The sequence below is a fragment of the Microtus oregoni genome, unplaced genomic scaffold, assembly GCF_018167655.1.
Source record: "Microtus oregoni isolate MIOR12 unplaced genomic scaffold, Mior012 000002F_ref0000024, whole genome shotgun sequence".
Classification (NCBI taxonomy): domain Eukaryota; kingdom Metazoa; phylum Chordata; class Mammalia; order Rodentia; family Cricetidae; genus Microtus; species Microtus oregoni.
Window position 1 is genome coordinate 54,339,139 of NW_024543061.1, and position 25,979 is coordinate 54,365,117.

General features: G+C 49.3%; 2 protein-coding genes across 5 annotated transcripts; both read left to right on the forward strand.

Annotated features, from left to right (window-relative positions):
* The first annotated feature begins 1,434 nt into the window (after positions 1 to 1,434).
* Jagn1 (jagunal homolog 1) lies at positions 1,435 to 5,710 on the forward strand. 2 transcript variants are annotated; one of them, XM_041638885.1, is made up of 2 exons: positions 1,435 to 1,661; positions 4,753 to 5,710. In XM_041638885.1, exons 1-2 carry the CDS (start codon positions 1,573 to 1,575, stop codon positions 5,213 to 5,215), a joined length of 552 nt encoding a protein of 183 aa, XP_041494819.1. In that variant the 5' UTR covers positions 1,435 to 1,572; the 3' UTR covers positions 5,216 to 5,710. The 2 variants fall into 2 exon arrangements, with proteins under 2 accessions (XP_041494819.1, XP_041494827.1); XM_041638893.1 differs by having other exon boundaries at positions 1,512 to 1,668.
* Positions 5,711 to 11,823: 6,113 nt separating this feature from the next.
* Il17re (interleukin 17 receptor E) lies at positions 11,824 to 25,299 on the forward strand. 3 transcript variants are annotated; one of them, XM_041635123.1, is made up of 17 exons: positions 11,824 to 11,941; positions 12,047 to 12,184; positions 12,512 to 12,527; positions 13,434 to 13,529; positions 16,134 to 16,231; positions 16,467 to 16,626; positions 16,701 to 16,840; positions 17,846 to 17,914; positions 18,688 to 18,754; positions 19,607 to 19,782; positions 19,872 to 19,919; positions 20,009 to 20,054; positions 20,151 to 20,305; positions 22,788 to 22,856; positions 23,400 to 23,451; positions 23,526 to 23,624; positions 24,133 to 25,299. In XM_041635123.1, exons 2-17 carry the CDS (start codon positions 12,053 to 12,055, stop codon positions 24,714 to 24,716), a joined length of 2,007 nt encoding a protein of 668 aa, XP_041491057.1. In that variant the 5' UTR covers positions 11,824 to 11,941; positions 12,047 to 12,052; the 3' UTR covers positions 24,717 to 25,299. The 3 variants fall into 3 exon arrangements, with proteins under 3 accessions (XP_041491057.1, XP_041491069.1, XP_041491058.1); XM_041635135.1 differs by having other exon boundaries at positions 16,467 to 16,608; XM_041635124.1 differs by lacking the exon at positions 11,824 to 11,941 and having other exon boundaries at positions 11,999 to 12,184.
* Positions 25,300 to 25,979: the final 680 nt, after the last annotated feature.

The window sequence follows — 25,979 nt, forward strand, 5'->3', positions numbered from 1 at the left end:
CTTCTGCTACTGATATAGACTTTATCTATATCAGTCTGATCCTGTCCAGCCCATTCTCCATACAGCAACTAGATATGTGTACATAAATGACAGGCAGACAGACAGACAGGCAGAGATAGATAGATGATAGATAGATAGATAGATGATAGATGGTAGATGATAGTCGATATCTCTCTGTGTTGCCTATGCTGACCTCAAACTCATGCTTCAGCATTCTAAATGGTGGGATTACAGACATGCACTATCATGCCCAGCCCAACCATTTGTTTGCATAGGTGTTTGGCCCGCATGCAGGACTGCACACTATGTGTATGCAGTACTCACCTCGGCCAGAAGAGGGTGCCAGAGAGCCTGGAATTGGAATTTCAGTCTAGTGTGAGCTGCCGTGTTAATCGCCAAACTCCAGAGGGCTGGAGAGGGATCAGTGGTTAAGAGAGCTTGTTCTTACAGAGGACCCTGTTTCTTTTCCTGGATCTTACGTGGTAGCTCAGAAAGGAACTCCAGTTCCAGAGGATTTGACACCCTCTCCTGGCCAACTCTGGTTCCAGGCATGCATCAGGTACTCGGACATATACACGCCCTGCATGGTGACGAGCCCTCTGTGAGTTCAAGGCTGACCTACATAGTGAATTCTAGAACAGCAGGTGCTTTTAACCACTGACTCATCTCTCCAGCCCCCCCCCCCCCCCCTTAAAAGACAGTTTCCCACATAGCCCAGGTTGACCTCTTAACTCCCTATGTAACGGAGGAGGAACTCCTCATCCTCCTGCCGCAGGGTGTCACTCAGTTTAGATCCTGCCACCATGGATAGCGCTGCAGTGGAGAACTGCTTCTGTGCTTCCTAAGCCTCTGAGTGTCGCCTTTCGACACAGAAGCTTCGGGAGTATGACATCTTTGCTCTGGACCCTAACCTCATGGTTGTCCGGAGCTGCAAGAAGTGTAAGCGCACAACCAGTCACTGGACAATTGGTCAAAGATGCTAAATCTAGACAGTCATGGAGTTTAAGACTATAATCACGCCTTGGGAGACGGAAGCAAAAAGACTGTCAAGAGTTCGAGGCCATCCTCAACACAGGAGACCCTGTCTCAAGAATAGGAACTTAGGGTCTAGGCTCGGCGGTTAAGAGCCCAAAAGATCTGGGTTCAAATCCCAGCACTCACACTGTAGCTAACAATAGTCTACCTTACATCCTTTTCCAGTCTCTCCTGGCACAAGAGACACACGTGGTGCATGTACATATATGTGTGTGTGTATCGACAAAACACACATATGCAAAGAGATAAGTAATTTTTAAAATGTTTTATAATCAAGTAAAAGTGCAAATTCTAAGGACTAAATTAATTCCTCAGCCGTCCTACTCCGGAAGGAGCAAGACTGGTTAGAAAGACCAAGGACGCATGCGCGGAGGAGAAACCACAGAGTCGGTCCTCCCGGGATAGAGAGGCCGGAAGTTCTCACCACGCCGGGTGGTGGAAGCGTCCAGCGGCGGCGAGAACGGGGTCCGCTGGGGGTTTGACTGTGTTGGCGAGGCAGACGGTCGGCGTCAGCGGCCTGGGCTTCGGTTCTGCACGATGGCGTCTCGGGCAGGCCCGCGAGCGGCCGGCACCGACGGCAGCGACTTTCAGCACCGGGAGCGCGTCGCCGTGCACTACCAGATGAGGTATGAGGTGAGCCAGGAGCACCGAGGCCTTCCCTGGGAGGAGCCCTCGGGTCCCGGGAAGCGACGCCAGCGATCCTCACGGCGTCGCTCCCTCCGCCAACTGTCGTGTGCCACCGGGTCCGCTGCTCCGGCGACCTCCTCGGGTCTGTTTACAGGCCGGGGAAGCCCAGTGGCCCGCCTTGGCCTGCCTTATGCTTTGAGGGGATCCTGGCTGCACAGGCTCGTGGATCGATGCTGCTGGCCCCTCTGTGTGTCCTGGGGAAAGTCATTTTTCTTTGTCAAATCGAGTTCCCACAGTGTAGAGCTCAGGCTGGCCTCGAACTCACGGCCTTCGCTCCACAGCCTCCCGAGTGCTGGGATTTCAGGAATACACCTGGTCTGAAAACGAATTCGCATTTTTTTTTAATAAGGAAAACGTGTGTGTGTGTGTGTGTGTGAGAGAGAGAGAGAGAGAGAGAGAGAGAGAGAAGAATTTGGTGAGAGAGAGAGAGAGAGAGAGAGAAGAATTTGGATCCCTCGGGGGCTGGAGTTACAGACGTGTATGAATCCAGCTGAGGTGGGTACTGAGAACCAAACCCAGAAGGATGACAAGCCATCTTTCTCAGCACAGCTCCGAAGCGATTTGGTGAGGTAAAGTCTTGGTATGTAGTCCAGGCTAGCTTCCAGGAGCAGCAGCCAGTGCTCTGAACCACTGAGCCATCTCTCCTGCCCCCAGGCAAGTCATTACTAATGGAGCCTCATTTCCCTCATCTTCAGAGGGAGAAAAATCTTACACTTTTTAGGTTTTCATTAGGAAGTAGCAAATCGTTAGTGTAAAGGGGGAGCACAAAAAATACCACATGGCAGCTGCCAAATTGTAGGTCTCTTGGGTGGGTGTGGGTGGTAAAAGGTGTCCCTGTCTAGCCCGAGTTTCAGCATGTCCGTGTAAGGAGGTCTTTCTACGTTCCCTATTGGTTTGATGAGTCCTTGTTGGCCATCTGTCTTTCTTGCATTGTCTTAGGCACTGAAACATTAACAGTGAGCAAAAACAGACCTGGTATTTGCTTTCAAGTTTCCCCCCCCCTTTTTTTTTCCTTTTATTTTTTTTTACCAGGTTATACTTTCAATAAAGGTTTTGGTTTTGGTTTTTATTTTTGCTTTATTTTTAAGGATCAGGGGAGCCAGGGTTGTGAAACACTGGGCTGTCTCTTCAGAGGGAGGAGATGTAGAACCTGTTTCCTACCCAGAAGTCTAGCAGCATGCATGGTTCACAGCCTGGTAGCCTTTGGGCTATGTGGCAGAGATCATACCAGATCCTGCCCTAGGCTTTCATCATGAGTTTGTCAATCTATAGAGGACATCTTTGTCTGTTTATTTTTGGTTTTTCAAGACAGGGTTTCTCTGTGTAGCCCGTGGCTGTCCTGGAACTTGCTCTGTAGACCAGGCTGGCCTCAAACTTAGAGCTCTGCCTTACTCTGCCTCCCGAGTGTTGGATTTAAAAGTGGGCATCATCACTGCCCTATAGACCTGTCTTTATGAAAGATGTCACGTATACTTTACAAAGAGTTTCGATGTAATCATATCTTAAGCTTTATTTTGCACATGAGATTATCACCAGGAAATTTTTCATCAAATTGTGCTGTGCTTAAATATTCATAAATTCAACTACTTGGGGTCAGACTCCTGAAGTTTGCACCCACACCAGGTACTGAGTTGTGCTGAACTGAGCTACCTTCCTGCCTCCTGCAGATTCTTAGCTCTGCTGACGGTGGTTGAAGACAGCCCCTTGTTGGCTCAGCTGTTAAGAGCATTTGCTGTTTTTGCAGAGAGTCTAAATTCAGTTCCTAGTACCCATGTTAGGAAGCTCACAACCAGCCACCTGTAACTCCAGTGCCATGGGCTCTGATGCCCACTTCTGGCCTCCCGGCAGCACAGGGGTGCATGTGGTGCAGACACAGAAGATACATTTTAAAAGAGAAACAGAAAAGCCAAACTGGATCCTACCTTCAAGGAGCTTGAATGCCAGAAGGGATTTTTTTTCCTTTTCTTCTTATTGCCCACATTTCCTGTAATGAAATTTTTTCTTTAAATCCATTGAATTCTTCTGCTGGGTCTTTGCCCTTTCTGTACGGAAGGATGACAAGCTCTTTGGACCTTTGTTTCTCAACTTTAGGCCCCTGCCTACTGGGTGCCTCATAACCAAGCTCTTGTTTTGTGAGCAGGAACCTTGCTCTTGAAGCTGTGAGAAGGGTAACAGCTGAGACCTGAGAGGATTAGACTGAGAGAGACGTGCTTCCTTCACATGCAGACTGTGGCTGGAGAAATGGGGAGCCCAGTCCCCTCCTGGCCTTTGTGATGGAAGCCTCCTTCCTTCCTTCCTCCCTCCCTCCCTCCCTCCCTCCCTCCCTCCCTCCCTCCCTCCCTCTCTCGTTTGTTTTTCAAATCAGGGTTTGTCTGTGTAACAGCACTGGCTGTCCTGGAACTCACTTTGTAGACCAAGCTGGGCTCAAACTCACAGAGATCCACCTGCTTCTGCCTCCTGAGTGCTGGGATTAAAAGCCTGTGCCACCATCACCTGGCACGAAACCATCTTTCTTACCACAGCTCAGAATTCTTGTCATGGTTTGAGATAGTGTCTTGGTATGTGATCCAGGCCAACTTGTCTTTTGAGATCCTCCTGCCTCAGCCTCCCAGGTGCCGTTACTGTTCTTTAGTTCAGTCTTCATAGCTGTCTGTTACTACCTCTCCTGTGTGTCTTGCCACTTGGTTTCCTGAAACACAAATACTTAAATGCTTATGCCTTCGTGCCTGCGTGTTTCTGCCTCTGCAAAACATAGAGTGCCCACCTCCACTCATCTTAGAACCTCAGCTGAATAGCTCTTTCCTCTAGATAGCCTGCTCTAGAAGTCCATCTCATACTAAATTGGTTCCTCCCTGGGATATCTTGGGCTTATATGTATTTACTTGAACTTTATACTTTATTTTGCCCAGCCTCTGTTAGAGGCTGTGTCATTCGGATTGTAGCCATGTGTCCAGTACAGGTGCCTGGAATATAGTTGGTGGTCAGAGCAATTTGAATGAAAATTGTTTCTCCCTCTCTTCTGCCTTACAGTGTAACGCTCAAGTCTGAAATCAAGAAGCTGATCTACGTGCATCTGGTCATATGGCTGCTGTTGGTTGCCAAGATGAGTGTGGGACACCTGAGGCTCTTGTCACATGATCAAGTGGCTATGCCCTATCAGTGGGAATACCCTTATTTGTTGAGCATTGTGCCCTCTCTCTTGGGCCTTCTCTCCTTCCCTCGAAACAACATCAGCTACCTGGTGCTGTCCATGATCAGCATGGGGCTCTTCTCCATCGCTCCCCTCATTTACGGCAGCATGGAGATGTTTCCTGCAGCACAGCAACTCTACCGCCATGGCAAGGCCTACCGCTTCCTGTTTGGCTTCTCTGCTGTCTCCGTCATGTACCTGGTGTTGGTACTGGCAGTCCAAGTTCATGCCTGGCAACTGTACTACAGCAAGAAACTCTTGGACTCTTGGTTCACCAGCACACAGGAGAAGAAACGTAAATGAAGCCTGCCTGAGGACTTCTGATGGGTAAACCCTCGGTCTCCTGTTGAGCAGCATGAAGGGGGCTGTTCAGAATCTCCATAACTGGGGCATCTGTAATGCTGGCCCCGCGTGCACACAAGGCTCAAACTTTGGCTTGAGTTCTGTGACCGTCTGTTGAGGTGACGAAGCTGTAGCGTTTAATTTATTCTTGACTAGCTACAGCTGGGTGACCGATGTCGCACACTTCGACTGGCTGAAGTTCAGGCCCTTCAGGGTCTGGTTTTTCCAGACTGAGCCTTATTCTTGACTTCTCTTGATTGTATTCCCTACTCCATCCATCACCTCTTCACCACCAATACTAGAAGAGATCTGGAATAAATCAGTACATGAGATTCTACTTAATCTGTGGGTCATGGACCGGGCAACATATGGGAAGTTGCTCCCCTACAGACTGCTCTGTTCACTGCAAACCATTTTCATTAAAAAGAATCTCAATAAAGTTAAGACTGTCCTGTGCCTTGTGTTTGAGATTTGATTGAATTTCAAAATTGTATAGCTTTAGAGGCATTAGATATTATGAAAAGAGCAGATGTTTCCTAAGGAACATAGGACTGTCACTGGAGGAGAGGAAGTATATAGCCCAAGTCAGCTGCGGCCCTGTGGCTCTTTGTGAGAACACCCTTGGGATGGGGGTCACTGGAGGAATGGCTCAGAGGTTAAGAGCACTGGCTGCTCTTACAGAGGTCACAGGTCCAGTTCTCAACACCCACATGGTGGCTTAAAACCTTTTGTAACAACTATTCAAGGGATTTGATGCCCTCTTCTTGTCTCCGGACGAACTAGGCAAGCATGAAGTACAAAGACAAGCATGCAGACAAAACACTCATACACAGAAAGTAAGGGTTTGTTTTTAAGACATGGTTTCCCTTTGTAGCCGTGGATGTACTGAACTCACTATGTCCATTGTCTACCAAGTGTAGGGATTATAAAGGTGTGTGTCACCCTACCTAGCAATGTGTGTGTGTGTGTGTGTGTGTTTGTGCGCGCGCACACGCGCGCCAGGGCCAAACACTTAATCTCCAACCTGTCAAGCAGCTTGTTTTGGCTGGAGTTAATTCTTTCTTTTGTTTTTTGTTTCGGATTTTTTTGTTGTTGTTCCTTTGTTTTTTTCTTGGTTTTTTGAGACAGGGTTTCTTTGTGTAACTCTGTAGACCAGGCTGGCCTCGAACTCACAGAGATCTGTCTACGTCTGCCTTCCAAGTGCTGGGATTAAAGATTTATGCCACCACTCACTGGCTCTTTTGTTTTAGACAGGGTTCCTCTGTCGCTCTGCCTGACCTATAACTCACTGTAGAACAGGCTGACATCAAACTCAGATCCTCTGCCTCCCAAGTGCTGGGATTAAAGGCATGTGCCACCACCACCCAGCTGGGTTATGAGCTTTCTATTTGGTTAATTATGTTTATTAGTCCTTTATGTGTCTAAAATTGCCTAATAGAATCCAAAAGATTTTTTTTTTCCTCCGAGACAGGGTTTCTCTGTGTAACAGCCCTAGCTGTCCTGGAACTAGCTCTGTAGACCAGGCTGACATCAGAGATTCACCTACATCTGCCTCCTCAGTGCTTGTTGGGGCTATAGTTTTCTACTAAATGACAAATAACCTGGGGTAAAGTAAGAAGAAAGGGGCTTGGGTTCTTTTGACTTTTTAGCTTTCTGCACATGGTTCCTTGGCCTGCTTGTTGGGGAGAATGTGCAAAAGAAGCTGCTAACCCTATGGAAGCCAGAAGAAAAGGTGAGATTCCAATAGCCGCCGCTAAGGGCATACCTCCGGTGATCTGACTTCCTTCCTCTCTGCTCCTCCTAAAGCTTCCTTCACCTCCAAAAATGCTAAGGACTAGCAACAGTACGTGGGTCACACCTAGAAGTTAACAGTAAGTAGGGCAGGAAGGGTGTGGGTCCCTTTGCACTGGGCTGTATCATTCTTAGACGATGCTCTCATCTATAACTGGAGATCTGGCCTCTACAGTTGCCATTTTTTTTTGTTCTGGAAATGCGTTGCTTGTATGGTCTGCAGAGCTAATTCCTCCAGATGTCCTACTGATTCTTTGGGGGATGAGTAGTCCTGGCTGTTGGGAAGAGATAAGCTTGCTGAGTGCTGGAACTAAAGGCATGTGCCACCATGCCCAGCTCCTACTGATCTTTTTAAAGATAACTTCTTGTTCTGCCTCCAGCCTGTTGCTGCTCTTAGGCCCTGTGTTGCCATGAGCACAGCTCTGTATCATCCTCTACCCCTCAAACGTCGAGTCCTTCCGCACTCTCTGTACACACTGCCTATTCGATGAACCTACTATAACCTTGATAAGTTCCCTGTCTTCTCAGCTTAACACTTAAAACTTTCTCTACTTAAGGGTAGGTTTTTCAGTGGTAAAGTGCTCTTCTAGCATGCACCAAAGCCCTGGGTTTGATTTCCTAGCACCAGTAAATAAAAACATACTGTTTCTACTCTTACATTCCTTTATTAATCTTTAAAATGCTGCTTATATGAAAATTCTGGAGTCTTCCAGTTCTCAATTTGAAGAACAACTTTAATTATTTTCACTATATTTCTTTATTATTTTTTAATGAGACAGCCCAGAATGACCTTAAACTATATAGCTGACAATGACTTTGAACTCCTGATACCTTTGTCTCCACTTCCTAAGTGCTGGGATTGTAAGCATGTGTAGATGGAATTTTCTGTCCCCTCTGGTCCCACAGCCATTGAGTCTCTGTCTTTCCCTTGCCCAGAATTCTCTTCGTCTGGTTGTGCAGTCACCAACCAGCCAAATGCAGATGAAGCAAGACGAGTATGCTTCACTTATAGAAGTAGCCAGACAGGAAGTATAGGCAGGGCAACCAGACTAAGAATTCTGGGAAGAGGAAAGGCAGAGATGCAATCGTCAGCCAGTCACAGGTGAAGCAAGATGAGAATGCCTCACTGAGTAAAGGTACCAAGCCACATGGCTAACATAGAAAAGAATTATAGGTTAATTTAAGTTGTAAGAGCTAGTTAGTAATAAGCCTGAGCTAACAGACCAAATAGTTTATAATTAATATAAGCCTCTGTGTGTTTCTTTGGGACTGAATGGCTGCGGGACTGGGTGGGACAGAAACTTCCGCCTACAGGGCTGCACCATTACACCTTGTTTTATTGACAGAATTGCTAGTTTGCATGCCTTCTGTTCCCTTGCTCACTAGTGTTCACTTTGAGCTTATTGAATGAATTGACTTGCCCTTTTGTGGAACAAAGTCTGTATTTCACAGAGCGCATAACTGGACTGAAGCAGGAGGAAGCCCATGGACCAGGGAGTTTGCCAGGAGCTCAGCTGGGGTGCACATTGCTCGTTTCCAAACAACTGCACACCAGTTTGTTGTTCTGTGTCTAGAATTCTGTTTTCTAGCCTTTTCCTATTACTTTTTTTCTGCCTTGTTATGGTGTTCACAAATGAGTCCTCTTGATTTAGTGGGAAGAATGCTGTTTGGGTTAGATAATTCAGCTGGATATGGTGGTATATGTCTGTAATCCCAACCTTTGGGAGGTTGAGGCAGGAGGAATACTGAGTTTGAGGCCAGCCTGATGAAACCCTATCTCAAAAAACGAGATTGGAGTTAAAGTATCAATCATAGGACTAAGATCAACCTTGCCTGTTTCCTAGGCTGTATTAAAGCTCCAATAGGCAAAGTATTATGAAGGCATTCTAAATTTTTTAATTTTTTGTTTTGTTTTTGGAGATATGGTTTCTCTGTGTAACAACCCTAGCTGTTCTGGAATTCACTCTAGACCAGGCTGGCTTTGAACTCACAGAAATAAGTCTACCTCTGCCTCCTGAGTGCTGGGGTTAAAGGTGTGTGACATCATGCCTGGTGTAGATTTTTTTTTAATTAAATTAATTTTTCTATACATAAATGTTTTGCCAGCATGTGTGTTTGTATACCACATGTGAACATGATGCCTTAAAAAGCGAGAAGAGGGCAACCAATCCCCTGGGATTAGAGACACAAATGTTTGTGAGCTGCCATGTGGGGGCTGAGAATGATGCTGAAAACTTCTAAAAGAGCAGCCAGTGCTCTTAACCACCGCAGCATCCCTCTGGCCCTTGCAAAGGCATTTTATGTACTCTTAACACCGTATGGATGTCAAAAGTTGTGGTGGCCACCTGGTCTTTACAGCAAGACAAGAGTGAAGTCACTGGAGAGCCCTTTGAGAGATGGTTTATTTTATTTTATTTTTTGGTTTTTCGAGACAGGGTTTCTCTGTGGCTTTGGAGCCTGTCCTGGAACTAGCTCTTGTAGACCAGGCTGGTCTCGAACTCACAGAGATCCGCCTGCCTCTGCCTCCCGAGTGCTGGGATTAAAGGCGTGCGCCACCACCGCCCGGCCTGAGAGATGGTTTAAACCCCAAGAAAGGTTGTGTACTATGAGCAGTGGTTATTAGGCTGAGATTTTAGCCAGGGATCTTACTATCTTTTGTTTATACACTTTATTGCTATCCTAGGGACTAAGTAGGGCCTCATACTTACTAGGCAAGTGTTCTCTCAGCTGCCACAAGCGCAGCTCCCTGGGCCACAGACTTTGACCTTGACTAAATCACTCTCCTGCTTCCTTATTTCTCTCCTTGTGAAGTTAAGCAAATCTCACTTACCTGCCTCACAGGGTGTTTAGAGGGATCAACTATGGCTGTTGCTTCGTGAACTAGAAGTAGATAAGCTACTTGGATGAAATGTATCCTGACTGATGCTCACTCATCCGTGGAGCACCTGCTTCCCGACAGTCACTGCTAGGCACCGGGGAAGAACAAACGGGTCTCTCCATCTTCCTTCCTTCAGCACTAGGGTCAAACCCAGGGCCTTACAGACACTAAGCAAGTACCCTGCCACTGAGTTTATCCCCAGCCCTCTTTTTATTTCCTTTTAAAAATAGTGTTTATTATACTGGATGGTGGTGGCGCACATCTTTAATCCCAGCACTTGGGAGGCAGAGGCAGGCAAATCTCTTGTGAGTTCAAGGCCAGCCTGGTCTGTAGAGTGACTTCTGGGACAGTCAGGTCTATGCAACGAAACCCTGTCTCAAAAAACAAACAAGTAAAAAAGCAAAACAACAAGAAATTACGAATGCAAAAGCAAGAGGATACTTTTAGGATCATAGGTAGATTGGGGACTTCAGATGTGGGCCAAATGATTTAGAAATGACCAAAAGAAGGCTACGGTCATGTTTCTGAAGGTTGGTCCAGACTGAATCTCAGAAGGACAAATTGTTAGAGCTAGGATGTAGCTCTGTCGGTAGAGATGCTAGCACAAAATCCTGGATTCAGCCTCCAGCACCGCAGAAACTGGATATGGTGGTTCATGTCAGTAATCTCAGCCCTTGGGAAGTGGAGACAGGAGGATCAGGAGTTTAAGGACATCCTTGGGCTACCCAGAATTTCAGGCCATCCTAGCATAGGTGAGAGTCATACTAATAATCATGGGACTGGAGAGGTGACGCAGTGTGTAAATGGGGCTGTGTTAGCATGAGGACCTGAGTTCTCGTCCCCAGCACTGACATAACACGAGGCCATAGCAGAATATGCCCGTAGTGCTAGCATTGAGTAGGCGGATCCTAGGGCCTTGTTGCCCCACCAGCCTAGCTGAAACAAACTCTAAGCTCCGGAAGACACCCTGGTGTCAGCCTCTGGCCTCCACAACAGCCTGCATGGGCAAGGGCACCCGCCCGCCTGTGCATACAATACACACACATGCACAGTCGCGTGCGCACCCACACACCTCTAAAATTTTTTCCTAGTTAATTTAAAAAGGAAAGACAATAGCAATACCAAGAGGCTCCGACCCCATGGACGTGCCCCACGCTTTCCTTCCATCGCCGGCGCTTTCCTTCCATCGCCGGCGCTTTCCTTCCATCGCCGGCTTTGCCAAGGGGAGGGCTGACGCAACTCCAGTGCTCCACGAATGAGAGGAAGCCGTGAGATGATGGGGAGGGTCCCCACAAAGCCTGGAGCCTTGTCAGCCTCTTTCCTGCACCGGAAACCGCAGGAAACCAGGTCAGAGCATGGGGCTGCTCCCTCTGCTCCAGAGCTCAGCCATCAGTTCTGGGGCTTCCTGAGCAAAGCCATATTATTTAGTTAGTCCTTGAAGCTGGAAACTACTTTGGAGTCGGGAAGAGTTGGAAAGGGCTAATGAGCTAAAGAAAGCTGGGCTTTTTTTTTTTTTTTTTTTTTTTTTTAAAGCCAGCCAGATGGGGAGCCAGGTGGGGATCCAGAGTGCATATGGGGACATATGTAAACATGTGTTATATAATGTTCACTTATTTTTTTGGCCTGGCTTTAAATGACGGACCAATTACTTCTTTATCTTCAGCATTCAGTGTAGATAAGTGCAGAATAGTTAATTCTCAAAATCAAAGATGTGTAACTGTCTATGGCAGACTCAAGTTCTAGAGCAAACTAATGGGTGTGTCGGATCTGCAGTGTCTGAGGAGTAGGAGGGGTTAAGAAACGGGTGCATCTCCACAACAGGGTGCTGGTCCCTTTCCTATTAACTCTCCACCACACCAGGAGCCCCTGTGACGGGAGAGCCGAACCGCTTTCTACAGAACAGTAAACAAGTGAACAGCATTGATCAGTGCCCTGGCTCAGGGGAAGGAATGTGACCTAGCCTGCTGGTTAGGAGAGAGGAGGAGCTTCAGGGCAGGGTGGATCCCGGGCAGGGCTAGGTGAGAGCGCCTGCTGGTACCCTGTGCTCCTCACAACTCCAGGGCCAGGCCCTGCTGCCCTCCTGCAGACAACAAAGCCATGGTCTCTGTGTCCTGATCCTGCAGAAGCTCATGGGGAGCTCCAGATCGGCAGCCTTGTTTCTGCCTCTCCTGCTGCTGCTCTTCAGCCTGTCTGCTGCTGCTGAGGTTGACTGTCCCTACCTGCCACGCCGGATCAGCCACTGTCTGCTGGCCCTCCGTGTGGTAAGGTCCTGCTGCTAAGTAGGGGGACACTTGCTTGGCACAGGGTAGAACTCCCCCTTCTCTCCTGCCTGCCTTTTCCTACCTCTGAAATCCCTGTGCTCTAGTGGCGGCCTCATTGTTCCCTGTGTGGTCTTGAAGGGATTGGTAAGGTTCCGGTGTGCTGAGGTCCTTGGCAGGGTGGAACTGAGAAGAAAACAGCTGGCGTGGATGGACATCTGTGGGCCTCAGAACTGGATGATTGACACAGTTCAGGGAGAATGCTCCTTATACAAGTCCCTTCTAATGATGCCTCTCTCCTTTCTCTTTCCGCTGGCCCTGTACCTTCAGGATAAGAGTTCCACCGGTGAGTCTTAGCTCTTGTTCTGCTTCTCTTTCCCGTGCTCCCCTGAGTTCCAGGTCCCACTCAGCCATCCATGGCAATTTCGGTTCTAACCTGAGGTTCAATGAGAAAGTGGAGGACCAGTCTAGGTTTGCATTGTAATTCTCCCTCAGACTCTAGGAATACTCAGGCAATGTTCTTCACTCTGCCATTTGGCCATGGCCTCTGAGCACAGGAGCAGCGGAGAAATGATCACGTGATGGGGACAGTGTTGCTTCCAGTCAATGGGGAGGATAAGATAAACGCCCTGGCTAACCTCTAGGCATTCTGTACAAGTTGGCTCTTCCTCTCTCTGGCCCTTCACTTGATCAGGAAGAATACTCTTTCATACTTTATGGTACATTCTGCTTTATCAAGCTTTCCCCATTCATTATGTTACATGGTCCTTATAACAACCCCATTCTATGGAAGAGCAATCTGGCACCTGTCCAATAATTTACCCAAGCTTGTTCTTGAATGTTTGTCAGAGCCCAGCCTTAAATCCAGTTTGGAGGAGACAGGCAGGACCTCCTTAGACCCTACCATTTTCCTTGTTCCTCTTTTTGTTTTGTTTTGAGGCAGGGTCTCACCGTGTAATACAAAGCCTCCATCCTTTATTTATTTATTTGTTTGTTTGTTTGTCTTTATTTTTCTTTGAGACAGGGTTTCTCTGTGTAGTCCTGGCTGTCCTGGTACTCACTTTGTAGCTTAGACTGACCTCAAACTCAAACTCTCAGAGATCCGCCTGCGTCTGCCTCCTGAGTGCTGGGATGAAAGGTGTGCACCACCACCGCACAGCTGCCTCCGTCTTTAATCCTCCTGTCTCAGCCTCCCAAGGAGTGACTTACAGCCATGTGCCACTGTGCCGACTTCCCTTTCTGTCTTACACAGGAAGTTCTGCTCAAGCTCCCTGCCCTACCCTCCTGGCCACAAAGCCTTGGCTCTGGCCCTGCTGTTTGTGCCTGCATCTGATGTCCCGTCCTTCAGGTAGGAAGAGCAGCCTCCGAGCCGTTCTCAGCGGAGGTTTGGATTAGGGACAGCTGCAGAACCACAAGTGTCAGTTGTTATACTGGAACGCTTTTTTGTCCTGTTAACCTCAACAGGGACATGAGCATCCTAGGATAGCACAACATGACAGACATTCAGGGGACAGCTGTCTCTTTGTGGAGCTGCCACCTTTCATCTGGTACCAATTCCTGAAAGTTGTGCGTGCTAGGGACTTGCTATTGTTACTTTCCATCTGTAAAATGGGATTGTCACTCTGCTGTTTCATCGTCTTACTTGGCACACACTGAACACACACTTTAAAACTAGCAGTTATGGGGGGCTAGAGAGATGGCTCGGTGCTCTTCTAGAGGTCCTGAGTTCAATTCCCAGCCACCACATGGTGGCTCACAACCACCTGTAATGAGATCTGGCGCCCTCATCTGGTGTGAAGGCGACCATGCAGCAAAACACTGTATGTATAATAAATAAATCTTAAAAAACAAAACAAAACTAGAAGTTATGGGGGGATGGAAAGATAGCTCAGCAGTCACGAGTACTAGTTGCTCTTGTGGAGGACCTAAGTTCAGTTCCCAGCACCCATGTCAGGCAGTTCCCAACTGTCTGTACATCAGCTCCAAGGAATCTGAGGTTTCTGATCTCTCGAGCATCTGCACTCATTGTATGTACCTACACACAAATATACATACACACACACGTAATTAATATAAAATAAAGTCACACCATTAATCCCAGCACTCAGGAGGCAGAGGCAGGCGGATCTCTGTATGTTCGAGACCAGCCTGGTCTACAGAGAAAATTCCAGGATTGGCTCCATAACCACTGGGAAACGCTGTCTTGAAAAACCAATAACAAATAAATAAAATAACATCACAAAAAATTAGTTTAAAATTTTTCACCATTAGAAATCATGCTACAGCTGGGCAGTGGTGGTGCACACCTGTAATCCAGTACTCGGGAGGCAGAGGCAGGCGGATCTCTGAGTTCCAGGACAGCCTGGGACACACAGAGAAACCCTGTCTTTAAAAAAAAAAAAGTGCTATAATTAGCACCTACCTTTGTGGGAGGAGTGTGTGCTCTCTATTTAAATCATTCTTCTCTGATTTATTTATTTATTTATTCATTTATTATATATACACTTTCCAAGATACAGTGCCAGATCTCATTACAGATGGTTGTGAGCCACCATGTGGTTGCTGGGAATTGAACTCAGGACCTCTGGAAGAGCAACCAGTGCTCTTAACCTCTGAGCCATCTTTCCAGCCCTGTCTTATTTATTTTTTACATATTTTTCATTAGGGGTGGAGAGATGGTTCAGTTGTTAAGAGCACTGGCTGCTATTTCATAGGATCTCTATTTGGTTCCCAGCACTCACATGGTGGCTCACAGTTATCTGTAGCTCTGGTTCCAGGGAACCTCAGCAAGCACTGGGCATGCACATGGTGCATATACACATGTGCAGGCAAGGCACTCATACACATAAAATAAAATGAATAAACCTAAAGATTTTAAAAATAAATAAAATAGCTTTTATTTATTATTTGACAATCTCATACATACAATCCACCTCGATCATCGCCATCCACAATTCCTCCCCCTTCCCTTGGGTAATTCCCAATGCATCATTGTCCCACATCGTGTCTTCTTTTTTTTTAATATTTGTTTTATGTGTATGAGTTTTTTGCCTGCTTGTATATATGTGTATTACATCCATATAGTACCCATGAAAGCATCAAATCCCGGTAGCACTGGAGTTATAGATGGTTGTGAGCCACCATGTGGGTCCTCTAAGAACAGTGAGTACTCTGAACTGCTCATCCATCTTTCCGCGCATTCACGCGCATACACATAGCCCTCAGCTTTTTGAGACAGAGGCACACTGTGTAGTCCTGGCTCGCCTGGAACTTGCAGAGCAGACCAGGCTGGCCTCAAGATCAAGAGATCTGCCTGCCTCCGCCTTTCAATACAAATAGAAAACCATGTCTTGCTCTGTTTGTTTTGTAACTCACTGAGTCGAATCAGTGAGTCCACTTGCTGGAAAGCTGACTGAGCTCGCTGGCTCGGCCTGGTGCAGTCTCGTGCAGGTAACCATGGTTGCAGTGGGCTCATGAACATGACAGTCATGCCACATCTAGAGACCTCATTGCTCCTTCACATCCTCTGGCTCTCAAGTTCTTTCTGCTCCCTTTTCCGTGCTGACTGAGCCTGGAAGGGCCTTAATTCTTTTTTTTTTTTTTTTACTGAATCATAATTTTTGCCAACAAAGGAGCTCAATATCATTGCTGTCCTTGATTTCTATTGACTTCTTACTCAACATTGGGTTACATCTCCAGGTAGGACAGGGGCCAAGAATTCCAAGGTAAGAGCTGAAGAGATGGCTCAGTGGTTGGGAGCAGTGGCTGCTCTTCCAGAAGACCCAGGTTCAATTCCCAGTACCCACATGGCAGCTCACGACTGTAACTCCTGTTCCAGGGAATCCAACATGCTCACACAGACGTAGATGCTGTCAAAACACCAATGTACATAAAATATAAATAAATTAAAAAAAAAGAATTCCCAGGTAAGAAGGGTGTCTCCCTCCTACAGGCCTTCAGTGGGGCTGGTTCCCTCTCTTGGTGAAGAAATCTAAAAGTCCTCATAAGTTTGAATTCTATTGGAGGCACAGGACACCGGCCTCCTCCCAGGTACCTGCTATTCACAGCTCTCCTCTGGCCCGCAACTCCTTTCTTCCCTTATTTTGTTCTCCAGCTACAAGAGGGAGTTTGAGAAAGGGGTGAATATACAGTAAGGGAAACTGAGGCGAAAGGAACCTGAACGATTTGCCTGTGGTCTCTCAGGTTTCAAAGGCAGAACCAGAAAGCAGATGCCCTGGATCCTGGCTTAACATAGTGATGTCTACCATCTGTTCTCTACTTGCAGAGGAAGCTGCTAGGCAGCCTTTTCCTGTCTCATGGAGGCCATCGCATTTCCAGCCCCTCCCCAGCCATCTCCCACAGAGGGCCACGCTCCAAAAGGACCCAGCCTTTGGACACAGAAGGAGCAGAGCATCTTCTTAGAGCAGGTTCACAGAAGCGTGGAGGTAGGCATGACGCGCATCAGCAGGTGCTTTCAGCCTCACCTGAGCCAGGCTCACTGAGTCTTCCTTCTCCCTAGGACCTGACTTCTCCTTTGATTTGCTGCCTGAGGCACAGGCTATTAGGGTGACGCTTCCTCCAGGCCCAGAGGCTAGTGTGCGTCTCTGTTACCAGTGGGCCCTGGAATGTGAAGATATGAACAGTTCCTTTGATACCCAGGTATAGAGTTCCATGCCCAGTAAAGAGACCGATTATATAATTTCTCAGCAAATGGGGGCTGGGGAGGGCAACTGGGACCCAGACAAGGAGAGTAGTTGTCTAAAACTTCCTTAGAAAATGAGGTAGGTAGCATCAAGCCTTTGTTTTGGACTAAGCAGAAACGGTGGTGGGCTATGTTACTTGAGAGGAGAGGCCAGAAAGAAATGAATATAGTATGTATTCCCAGGAAGAAAGAGGACTCTTGGTGTGATTCACGTCAAATTAAGAGACCTTTGCTAGGGCCGGGGACGTAGCTCAGTTGGTAGTGTTTGCCCAGCATGCTTGACCTCTGGCATTGTACAAATGGGTGGGAGGTATAAACAGGAGGGCCAGAAATTCAAGGCCTTCCTTGGATATATAATGAGTCTGAAGTCAGTTTGGGGTACATGAGTCTTAAGAAAAAGAGCAACAAAAGCTTTGTTATTTCCTCAGGAGGTTGTCCCCTGATATTTGAGCAAACTGTCACATGTGCCTTGGTGCTCTTCCCTCTCACACCTTTGGTCTAGCCCTCAGAAAATGATATTCTCCAATCTCACAGTCCAGGTCCTAGAAGTTCACTTCACCCTCCAGACATCACAGATGCCACTGTGCATAGCTGGGCATCACGAGCAGAGACTGATGCCCTTCTCTGGGGTCCCTCAGCTTGCTTCTTGTCTGCAATGACTATATCGTCTGACTTCACGGTGATACTAACCTTTAGTAGAGTTGGTGCTTCTAACGCTCTGCATGGCATACAGCTGGAACTCAAGAAATGTCCAGTCCTTTCCCTACCCCTACTCCTTGTAGAGTACCTCAAGCAAATGGCGAGAGTAGAGAACCAAGATCCTATGAGAGGGAGAAATCATTGTCATGGAGGAGGAAAGCAAGGCGTATTATCCAGGGTCCCAGCATCCTCCTGCCTCGCACACAGTGGCCATGCCCTTGCTTAGGTGTCTCTTTTCCTCTCCTTTTGTGATTTATCAACAGAGAATTGTGTCTGGGGGCCACACTGCAGACCTGCGTTATGAATTCCTCCTGCCCTGCATATGCATAGAGGTGAGCACAGGAACCGCATCTCCAGTAAGTCAGCTTACAAAGGCCTAGGGATGGAGGATGACTCGGTGATGGAGCAAGCCGTGCGGCACTGAAGAGAGACTCCACAAGGCCTAGGCTACTGGGATGCTTGGGAAAACTGGTGCTGGCTATGAGCCACACATGCTCAAAGTAGAGGTCCTAGGCCATTTCATCTCAGCCCTGCCTGGATGCTGCCTTCCCTGGTCCAGATTCGGCTTCAGTTCAGACACAGAGTAAACAGCCACCAGCCATCACTGTGTTCTTGAGAGCCAAGGTTGCGTGTTTCTCCTGAAGTCATGGCTTCTCCAGCCTCTATTATAGCTCTCCATCTCTCCTTGTAAGTCTTGAATGTTTTTAGAGGGAAGACAGGTACTAAAAGGAGCATGTAAACAGAGCCCTGGGAAACAAGAACCTGTCAGAGGAGACAACCAGTGGACTCTTAGGGAATCCAGAATAAGGAGTCAACACAGAATCCTGGGTACCTTGAGAAAGTCAAGAATGGAGTTCAGAAAGCCTAAAATTGAGGGATGTGACCCTTGGGATCTCTCTCTTGCTGGGATCAGTTCTTTGGAGACAGGAATAGTCAGCCCCTCATTTCCCATTCTTGCCCGTACTCTGGAACCCTAAGCCTTGCCCATACTCCACATCGCTCCCCAATTAGTGTCCTGAAGCTCAAGCTGCTTCCTAACAGTAAGCTAGATCCCGAAGGATGATGCTGGAAAAGCCATTTCCTTGATCCTCTCTATGCTCCCCAGGCATCCTATCTGCAGGAGGATACTGTGAGGCGCAAAAAGTGTCCCTTCCAGCACTGGCCTGAAGCCTGTGAGTCTTGTTTGTATTGATCCTGGTGCACATTCATTCTCCTCTCCCCCCCCCCCCCATGTGTGTGTGATGGAGAGAGACCCCAGGTGACATGAGGACATTTTTGTCTGGAGTGGGGGGGGGGGGGGGCACGGTGTCTAACAGTCAGCCTGCAGACCAGCTCCTGAGTGCTGAACATTCTGAGTGGAAGAGGGTCACCCAGGGAACAGGGCCTGAGAAGACCAACTAGAGACCTAGGCTCACTTCCCAGCTCTGCCATGGATTATCCCCAGAGGCCCCTCTCCACCCCCCTCATCTGTAAAATTCAAAACTGTTTACAGGCTTGAGTGGAATGTTTCACAGGAAAGTGGCTGGTGTTGTTTGGAGAGCTGTATGCTCAGAGGTGACCTTGAGAAGAGATGACATTCGATACACACAAAGCCTCCATACCTAGGCAGGGTTATCAAGGACTGTCTGCAGGGCATCAGCTCAGGAAAGGAGACACCCAGGGACACTGTCGTGAGCAGAGAGGGTCTCAGAGGAACTGGCACTTGAGCTGAGCTCAGAAAATGGACAGGATTTAGAAAGAAGAGCTAACAGATGACATTCAGAGTCTGAGAGGAGCCCACATAGATTTGAAGTATAGGGGGCAGTAGGGGAATTCAGAATGGAGACCCAGGGTGGGAAGATAAAGCCAAAGAAGCTGGGCAGAGAGGGAGGGAGGGAGGAAGGAGGAGGGGTGGAGGAGTGTTCGCCTGCTAAGCCCCTGCGAAGCCTGGAATTGTGCTGGTGCACTGGTATTTTCTCCTGCGCCCTGGGGTGGGGTGGGGGTGGGGAGATGGAGCCTCATCCTTGGACCTGCCACCTGCCCAGATGGCTCGGACTTCTGGAAGTCAGTTCACTTCACTGACTACAGCCAACACAGTCAGATGGCCATGGCTCTGGCACTCCGCTGCCCACTGAAACTGGAGGCCTCCCTCTGCCAGAGACAGGACCCACTCGTGCCCTGTGAAACCCTCCCCAATGCCACAGCACAGGAATCAGAAGGAGTAAGGATAGCCCCCTCCCGCCAGAACCGAGGTGGGCAGGGTTGGGGCCCAGAGACCTTCTCCCTGTCTAACTCCCCTCTTCTTAACAGCGGTATGTCCTGGGGAATGTGGACCTGCACCCCCAGCTCTGCTTTAAGGTACAGCCATGGGCAGGAGGCTGGCAGTGGGCGGAGGGAGGGATGGATGGGACTGAATCTTGCTGACTTGCCATTCCTGTGTTTCTCAGTTTTCTTTTAAGAATAGCAGCCATGTTGAATGTCCCCACCAGAGCGGTGAGTCTGTAGGAGTCCCTTCTTCCACACCTCACCCTCCCTCACCTGTGACCTCCAGGCCCAGTACACCCAACTCTGATCACCTCCCACAAACAGGGTCTCTCCCATCCTGGAATGTGAGCATGGACACCCAGGGTCGACAACTGACCCTGCACTTTTCCTCGAGAACACATGCTACGTTCAGTGCTGCCTGGAGTGACCCAGGCTTGGGGATCGATACCTTAATGCCTCCGGTGTACAGCATCAGCCAGGTACAGCCTAGCTGGGCTCTGGTTCCCACCAGGTTCTCTTGGCCAATGCATATCCCTAATGTTCCTGTTACTTCAATGAGGCCGACCCCGGGTGGTAGAGGCAGAAAAGCCTGCATCCTGGCATCTGTCATAGCCTGCATCCTGTCGTCTGTCATAGCCTGCATCCTGTCGTCTGTCATAGCCTGCATCCTGCCGTCTGTCATAGCCTGCATCCTGCCGTCTGTTGTAGCTTGCATCCTGACATCTGTCATGGACTATTTACCTGACCAGCCTTGGATCACTCACTGGTCCTCTGTTAACCTATGGGGTCCTGCAGGAGGGGGTTCCTAAGTCTCAGTCCCTTAGACGCTGGCACTGCCACCGTCAAAGTTTGTGTGTGTGGTGGAGCGTGTGTATGCATAGATATTCACACCTGTAGGTGTGAATCAAGAGTGCAGGGGTCTTCTACTCATTCCCACCTCATTTCTTGGAGACAAGGTCTCTCACTGAACCAAGAGCTCCCTGTTTTCAGCTAGGGTGGACGTCTAGTGAGATATTGGGATTCACCTGTCTCTGACCCCAGTGCTGGGGTTGCATGAATATGCTGCCATGCCTGACTTTTTTTTTCTCCCCCAGACAGGGCTTTGCTGTGCAGCCCTGGCTGTCCTGGAACTCACCCTGTAGACCAGGCTGGCCTCGAACTCACAGAGATCCACCTGCCTCTGCCTTCCAAGTGCTGGGATTAAAGGCCACCACCACCCGGCTCTCTCTCTTTTTAAAATCTGGATGCTTGGGATTTGAACTTAGGTGCTTATGCTTGCGCGCAAAGGCAGTTACTGAGTCATTTCCTCTGCCCTACGTTGCATATCGATGCTACCCTCACCCCAGCTGCCGTCTCCCAGGTCTCATGCCTCCACAAGGCACTAGTATAAAAGTTCACTGTCGTAGTTAGGGTTTCTGTTGCTGTGAAGAGACACAATGACCACAGTGATGGTTATAAAGGAAAACATTTCTGCCTGGGGGTGTTTCGAGACAGGGTTTCTTTGTGTAACCCCAGCTGTCCTAGAACTTGCTGTGTAGACCAGGCTGGTCTCAAATTCATAGAGATCCTTCTGCTTCTGTTTCCCGAGTGCTGGGATTAAAGGTGTGCACTGCCGCCACCTGCCTGGCAGGAAAACTTCTAGTTGGGGCTGGCTTACAGTTCAGAGATGTAGTTCATTATCATCATGGTAGGAATCATGGCGGCGTGCCAGCAGACGTGGTGCTGGAGAGGTAAATGAGACTTGTATTGTACATCTTGATCCACAGGAAGCAGAAGTGAAAATGCCACACACTAGACCTGACTTGAGCATCTGAGACCCCAAAGCCCAGCCCCTAGTGGCACACCTCTTCCAACAAAGTCACACCTACTCCAACAAGGGCATACGTCCTAATAGTGCTACTCCCTATGGGCCTGTGGGGGCTGCTTTTATTAAAAAAATTCACATTCACCAACTTTCAAGAGACCCCTGGAAGCTGAAGGACTCACGGTTCAGTGCGGCTCTGGTTGACTAGCTAGCCAACTTGGTTCTGTGCATCTGATTTAAAAACCACAATGGCCAAACCGCAGCACTCAGCTAACCCAGCATCCTGTGCTCTCCACAGTTCACCCTCAAAGGCTGCCTTGTAGCTGGCAGCCTGCGGGCTCCATATAGCAGGTTGTAGCAAACACTTGATCTCTAGAGCATCTACTTGCTTGTCAGTTGCCTCCAGAGTGGAGTCAGGCAGGTGAGGGGTACAGAGTAGGGGAGAGGAGTGGAGCCAGGTCTCATCTGTAGACAGCAATCAGGTCTCTTCAGTTCAGCACACATCTCCTAAGTGCTGCTCTGTGCCCAGCCTATATTAGCACCAGGAGGTGTAAAAGAGCATACGCTACAGGCTTTGACCCCCTTTTCTTAGCCTAATAACAGCTGCTTCAACATTATCAGTGTATTAAAAGCATCTATCTGCATATTTCCATTTAGTGCTTCTAGTAACCCACTAAAGATTATTGTCCCTCATGCAAATAAAGAATCTGAGGCGGGGAAAGGAGAAGGTATCATCCAAGCCCACAGAACAGTCCCGAACCCAGGAACTAGAAAGGCCACAGCTAAGCCCAACCTAGGCCTCCAGCCTCCACGGCTCACTCTCCAGTGGACAAGATGTCTCCTTAGTTGTGAGGGGAATGAAGGGATGCACGCATGCTCCAGGACTAAGACAATAACTGTGCCCACCTTCCGTGTGTGTGTGTGTGTGTGTGTGTGTGTGTGTGTGTGTGTGAGAGAGAGAGAGACAGAGAGAGAGAGAGAGAGAGCGCGCGCTCTGCTGCAGCCGTTAATATCTGGAGAGAGTCAACATTGGCTAGGGTGGCCGAGGAAGTCTCCTGGAGGTGGCATTGGGTCCTCTATCTAGGTAGGATGGAGGTGGATGAGACACTATCAGATCTGCCTATATGGGGACAACCATTCTATCTTTGTCCCTACAGACCCAGGGCTCAGTCCCGGTGACTTTAGACCTCGTCATTCCCTTCTTGAAGCCGGGGAGCTGCATCCTGGTAAGAAATCCTACCCCACCCCTCACAGATTCCCTGGCACAGAGTCCATAAATGGATTTGGTTTGGCCAAGTGTTTCAAATTGAAATTAGTGGTCACTAGTTATATGTTATCTACAAAACAAAACCCTGAGGCAGGAAGACCTTTGTGAGTTCGAGGCTAGCCTGGTCTACAATAGCTGGTTCCAGGACAGGTTCCAAAGCTACAGAGAAACCCTGTCTCAAAAAAACAAAAACCAAAAACAAAACACTGATATTTTGCCTTCCCATAAAAAAGGAGAAAACCTGGTGCTATATGTTCATGAGGCGTGGTGACAAGGCCTAGCTCTCAGTGGTTGGTGGCTGCTCTGTACTCTCCATTCCAGGCCAAGTGTGGGAGCCACTGTGGTCTCACTGGCATTTGCCACCTTGGCCTGGTCTGTGTCAGTTCAAGGATTGTACAAGACCCAAAACTGGAGCTGGAGGAATTCCCAAGCCATTGGGGACTCCGTCCCTTGGAGGGCAGGCTTGCTCTAGCTCACGTGAGTGGGGGCCCTGTGTTCTCAGGTGTGGAGGTCCGATGTCCAGTTTGCCTGGAAGCACCTTTTGTGTCCTTATGGTGAGTTTTTGGGTGAGAGGAGAGGGAGCTTGGGCACTGAAGAGATGGCTTGGCTTCACCCTGGCTGGATTCAGTCTCCCATAGACACCTGGGGCTCTTGATCCTGGCACTGTTGGGCCTCCTCATTCTACTGGGCGTAATTCTGGTCCTCCTCTGCCGGCGCCTACTGCCAGGTAAGTTCACCTGGGGTAGCCAAGACAGACATTCCCGGCACCACTTGATCAAACTAGGGGAAAGTTCAGACCGCTAGTCTTAGGCCCCCTAGTGGACAGGAATGGTTAAGACAGGGCAAAGGGCTTGTGGGTGTGGGTTCTATGGGTACCACCAAGCCCGCAGGAGGCGAGGGCGGGGATGGGATAGGGAGTGTTTACAATCCAGCCTGCTGTGCACTAGAAGCTGCACGTTTTCCTCATTAGTCTTTAAGCCCCAAACAGGCTCAGTTTGGAGGACTGACTCCCAGAACGAATAAAGAATACAGAGTGTAGGACGCTCTAGAGTGCAGGCCAAAGGCCTCAAGGGAAGGGCTGATCTGTCTCCCTGCCACACACACATACACACACAAACACACACACCACACCACACATACACCCAGCTGTTGCTCCGGTCCTCTGCTACACAGACACACACAGACACACACACACACACACACACACACCACTCAGCTGTTGCACGGGTCCCCAGGTCCAAGCCAAGCGCGGCCAATTTTACTACTGCACGCAGCGGACTCAGAGGCCCAGCGGCGCCTGGTGGGAGCGTTGGCCGAACTGCTGCGGACCGCGCTGGGCGGCGGGCGCGACGTCATCGTGGACCTCTGGGAGGGGACTCATGTGGCACGTATTGGACCACTGCCATGGCTCTGGGCTGCGCGGGAGCGCGTGGTGAGGGAGCAGGGCACGGTGCTGCTGCTGTGGAACTGTGCAGGCCCCAGCCCAGCCGGCAGCAGCGACTCGCAGACTGCGTCCCTTCGCACCCTGCTCTGCGCTGCCCCACGCCGGCTGCTGCTTGCCTACTTCAGTCGCCTCTGCACCAAAGGCGACATCCCCCGGCCTCTGCGCACTCTGCCACGCTACCGCTTGTTTCGTGACCTGCCGCGCCTGCTGAGGGCGCTGGATGCTCGACCTGCCACCCTAGCCACCAACTGGAGTCATCTTGGGGCTAAGCGATGCTTGCAAAGCCGCCTGGAGCTGTGTCACCGGCTGGAACTTGCCGCCAGAGTTGACTACCAAAGCTCAACCCATCATCCCTGCGATTCCAGTTGTCTGTAGCCTCTGCCTAGGGAGCAACAGCTGGAACTATAAAATGAGGCCTCAAACTTGTACTCTTTGGGGATTTCTTGCCTCCCCCCTCAAAACTGTAAGGCTCACCCCAGGCCCCAAACTTGTCCAGCTTCATTCTCATATTCGCTCCCTCTCAGAGTCCCTGAGAGAAAGTTGGACCCTTTCTGAGGAAGAGGGGCGATTTTTCTGTTTTCTTTCGGAAACTGCAAAGACAGCCACCTGCACCATATACTCTAGCCCAGGCGGCAGAGCTGGTCCAAGGCTGGGAAGCAGGCGCTATATGTCAAGGCCTTGAAGGTAGTTCTGCTCAGTGGAGTTGAGAGAAACCCCTTGTAAGTTTCCAGACGGAGTCTCTATCCAGAGGGAGTTTGACTTTTTGTTTTACTTTGTTTTTGTTTGCTTGAGACAGACACTGTAGCCCTGGATAGCCTGGAACAAAGAGAGAGCTTGCTGCCTCTGCCTCCTGAGTGCTGGGGTTGAAGGCGTGCCCCCCCCCCCCACTTGGTGAGAGAGAGGATTTTCTTTCATCCAGAAAGATGAATAAAAGCGACCATCGTAGATAAATTAAGGACCAAAGTGTGCTGCTCCTGTGTGCCTGGGCCTGCCCTAGGCTTATTCTAGGGCGGCTCACAGTCCTCGTCTGTGGCCTCATACCTGTGAGAGGCAAGGGGGTCCAGTACCTCATTGTGATTCTTCTGAGAGCAAAGGGAAAACCAAAGCTCAGCTGGGCACGATGCCCACTCCACTCCTCTAATCCCACAGCAGCACAACGGAACCTCTGCTGAGTGAACTCTGGATCCCCCAGGCCCTGCCTGCCCCTCTGTCCCCCTTGAACCTGGGCCAGGCAGTGGAGAGAAGCCTGCTTTCTGGTGCCCTTCAGTACCAGCTCACTGTCTTCAGAGCTCCTGTTTTGTGAGGGTCACTGTCACTGAGGTCTAGGGCAGGGTATGAAGAACGGAGGTGTCTAGTAAAAGGGAACCCAGTGGGCCAGTGGAGCCCGGGGTCATACAGGAAGTGGAGACACCTGAGCTGCCATGAGCCGGCACGCCACAGTCTGGGGTCTTCTCAGTCGTAGGTAGTCTTCGTGTTTGAAGAAATCCAGGGTAAGAGTTACCTTATTCAGCTTGGCTCCAGCTGTGCTGCCTTCCCAGGGCTCCTCCCAGCCAGGTGTCGGCCAAGGAGGAGGAGGAGGAGGAGGAGGAGAGGCCACCACCCCAGTCCAAAGCTGCCGACTCCTAAGCCTGGAGTTGG

Bases quoted from the DNA above. Each gene is read 5' to 3' on its own strand.
- Jagn1 (XM_041638885.1), top strand. From the start codon at position 1,573: ATGGCGTCTCGGGCAGGCCCGCGAGCGGCCGGCACCGACGGCAGCGAC. The intron at 1,662-4,752 runs GTATGAGGTGAG...TCTGCCTTACAG, and splicing joins GCCGTGCACTACCAGATGAG to TGTAACGCTCAAGTCTGAAA.
- Il17re (XM_041635123.1), top strand. From the start codon at position 12,053: ATGGGGAGCTCCAGATCGGCAGCCTTGTTTCTGCCTCTCCTGCTGCTG. The intron at 16,232-16,466 runs GTACCTGCTATT...CTCTACTTGCAG, and splicing joins GGACACCGGCCTCCTCCCAG to AGGAAGCTGCTAGGCAGCCT. The intron at 19,920-20,008 runs GTACAGCCATGG...TGTGTTTCTCAG, and splicing joins ACCCCCAGCTCTGCTTTAAG to TTTTCTTTTAAGAATAGCAG.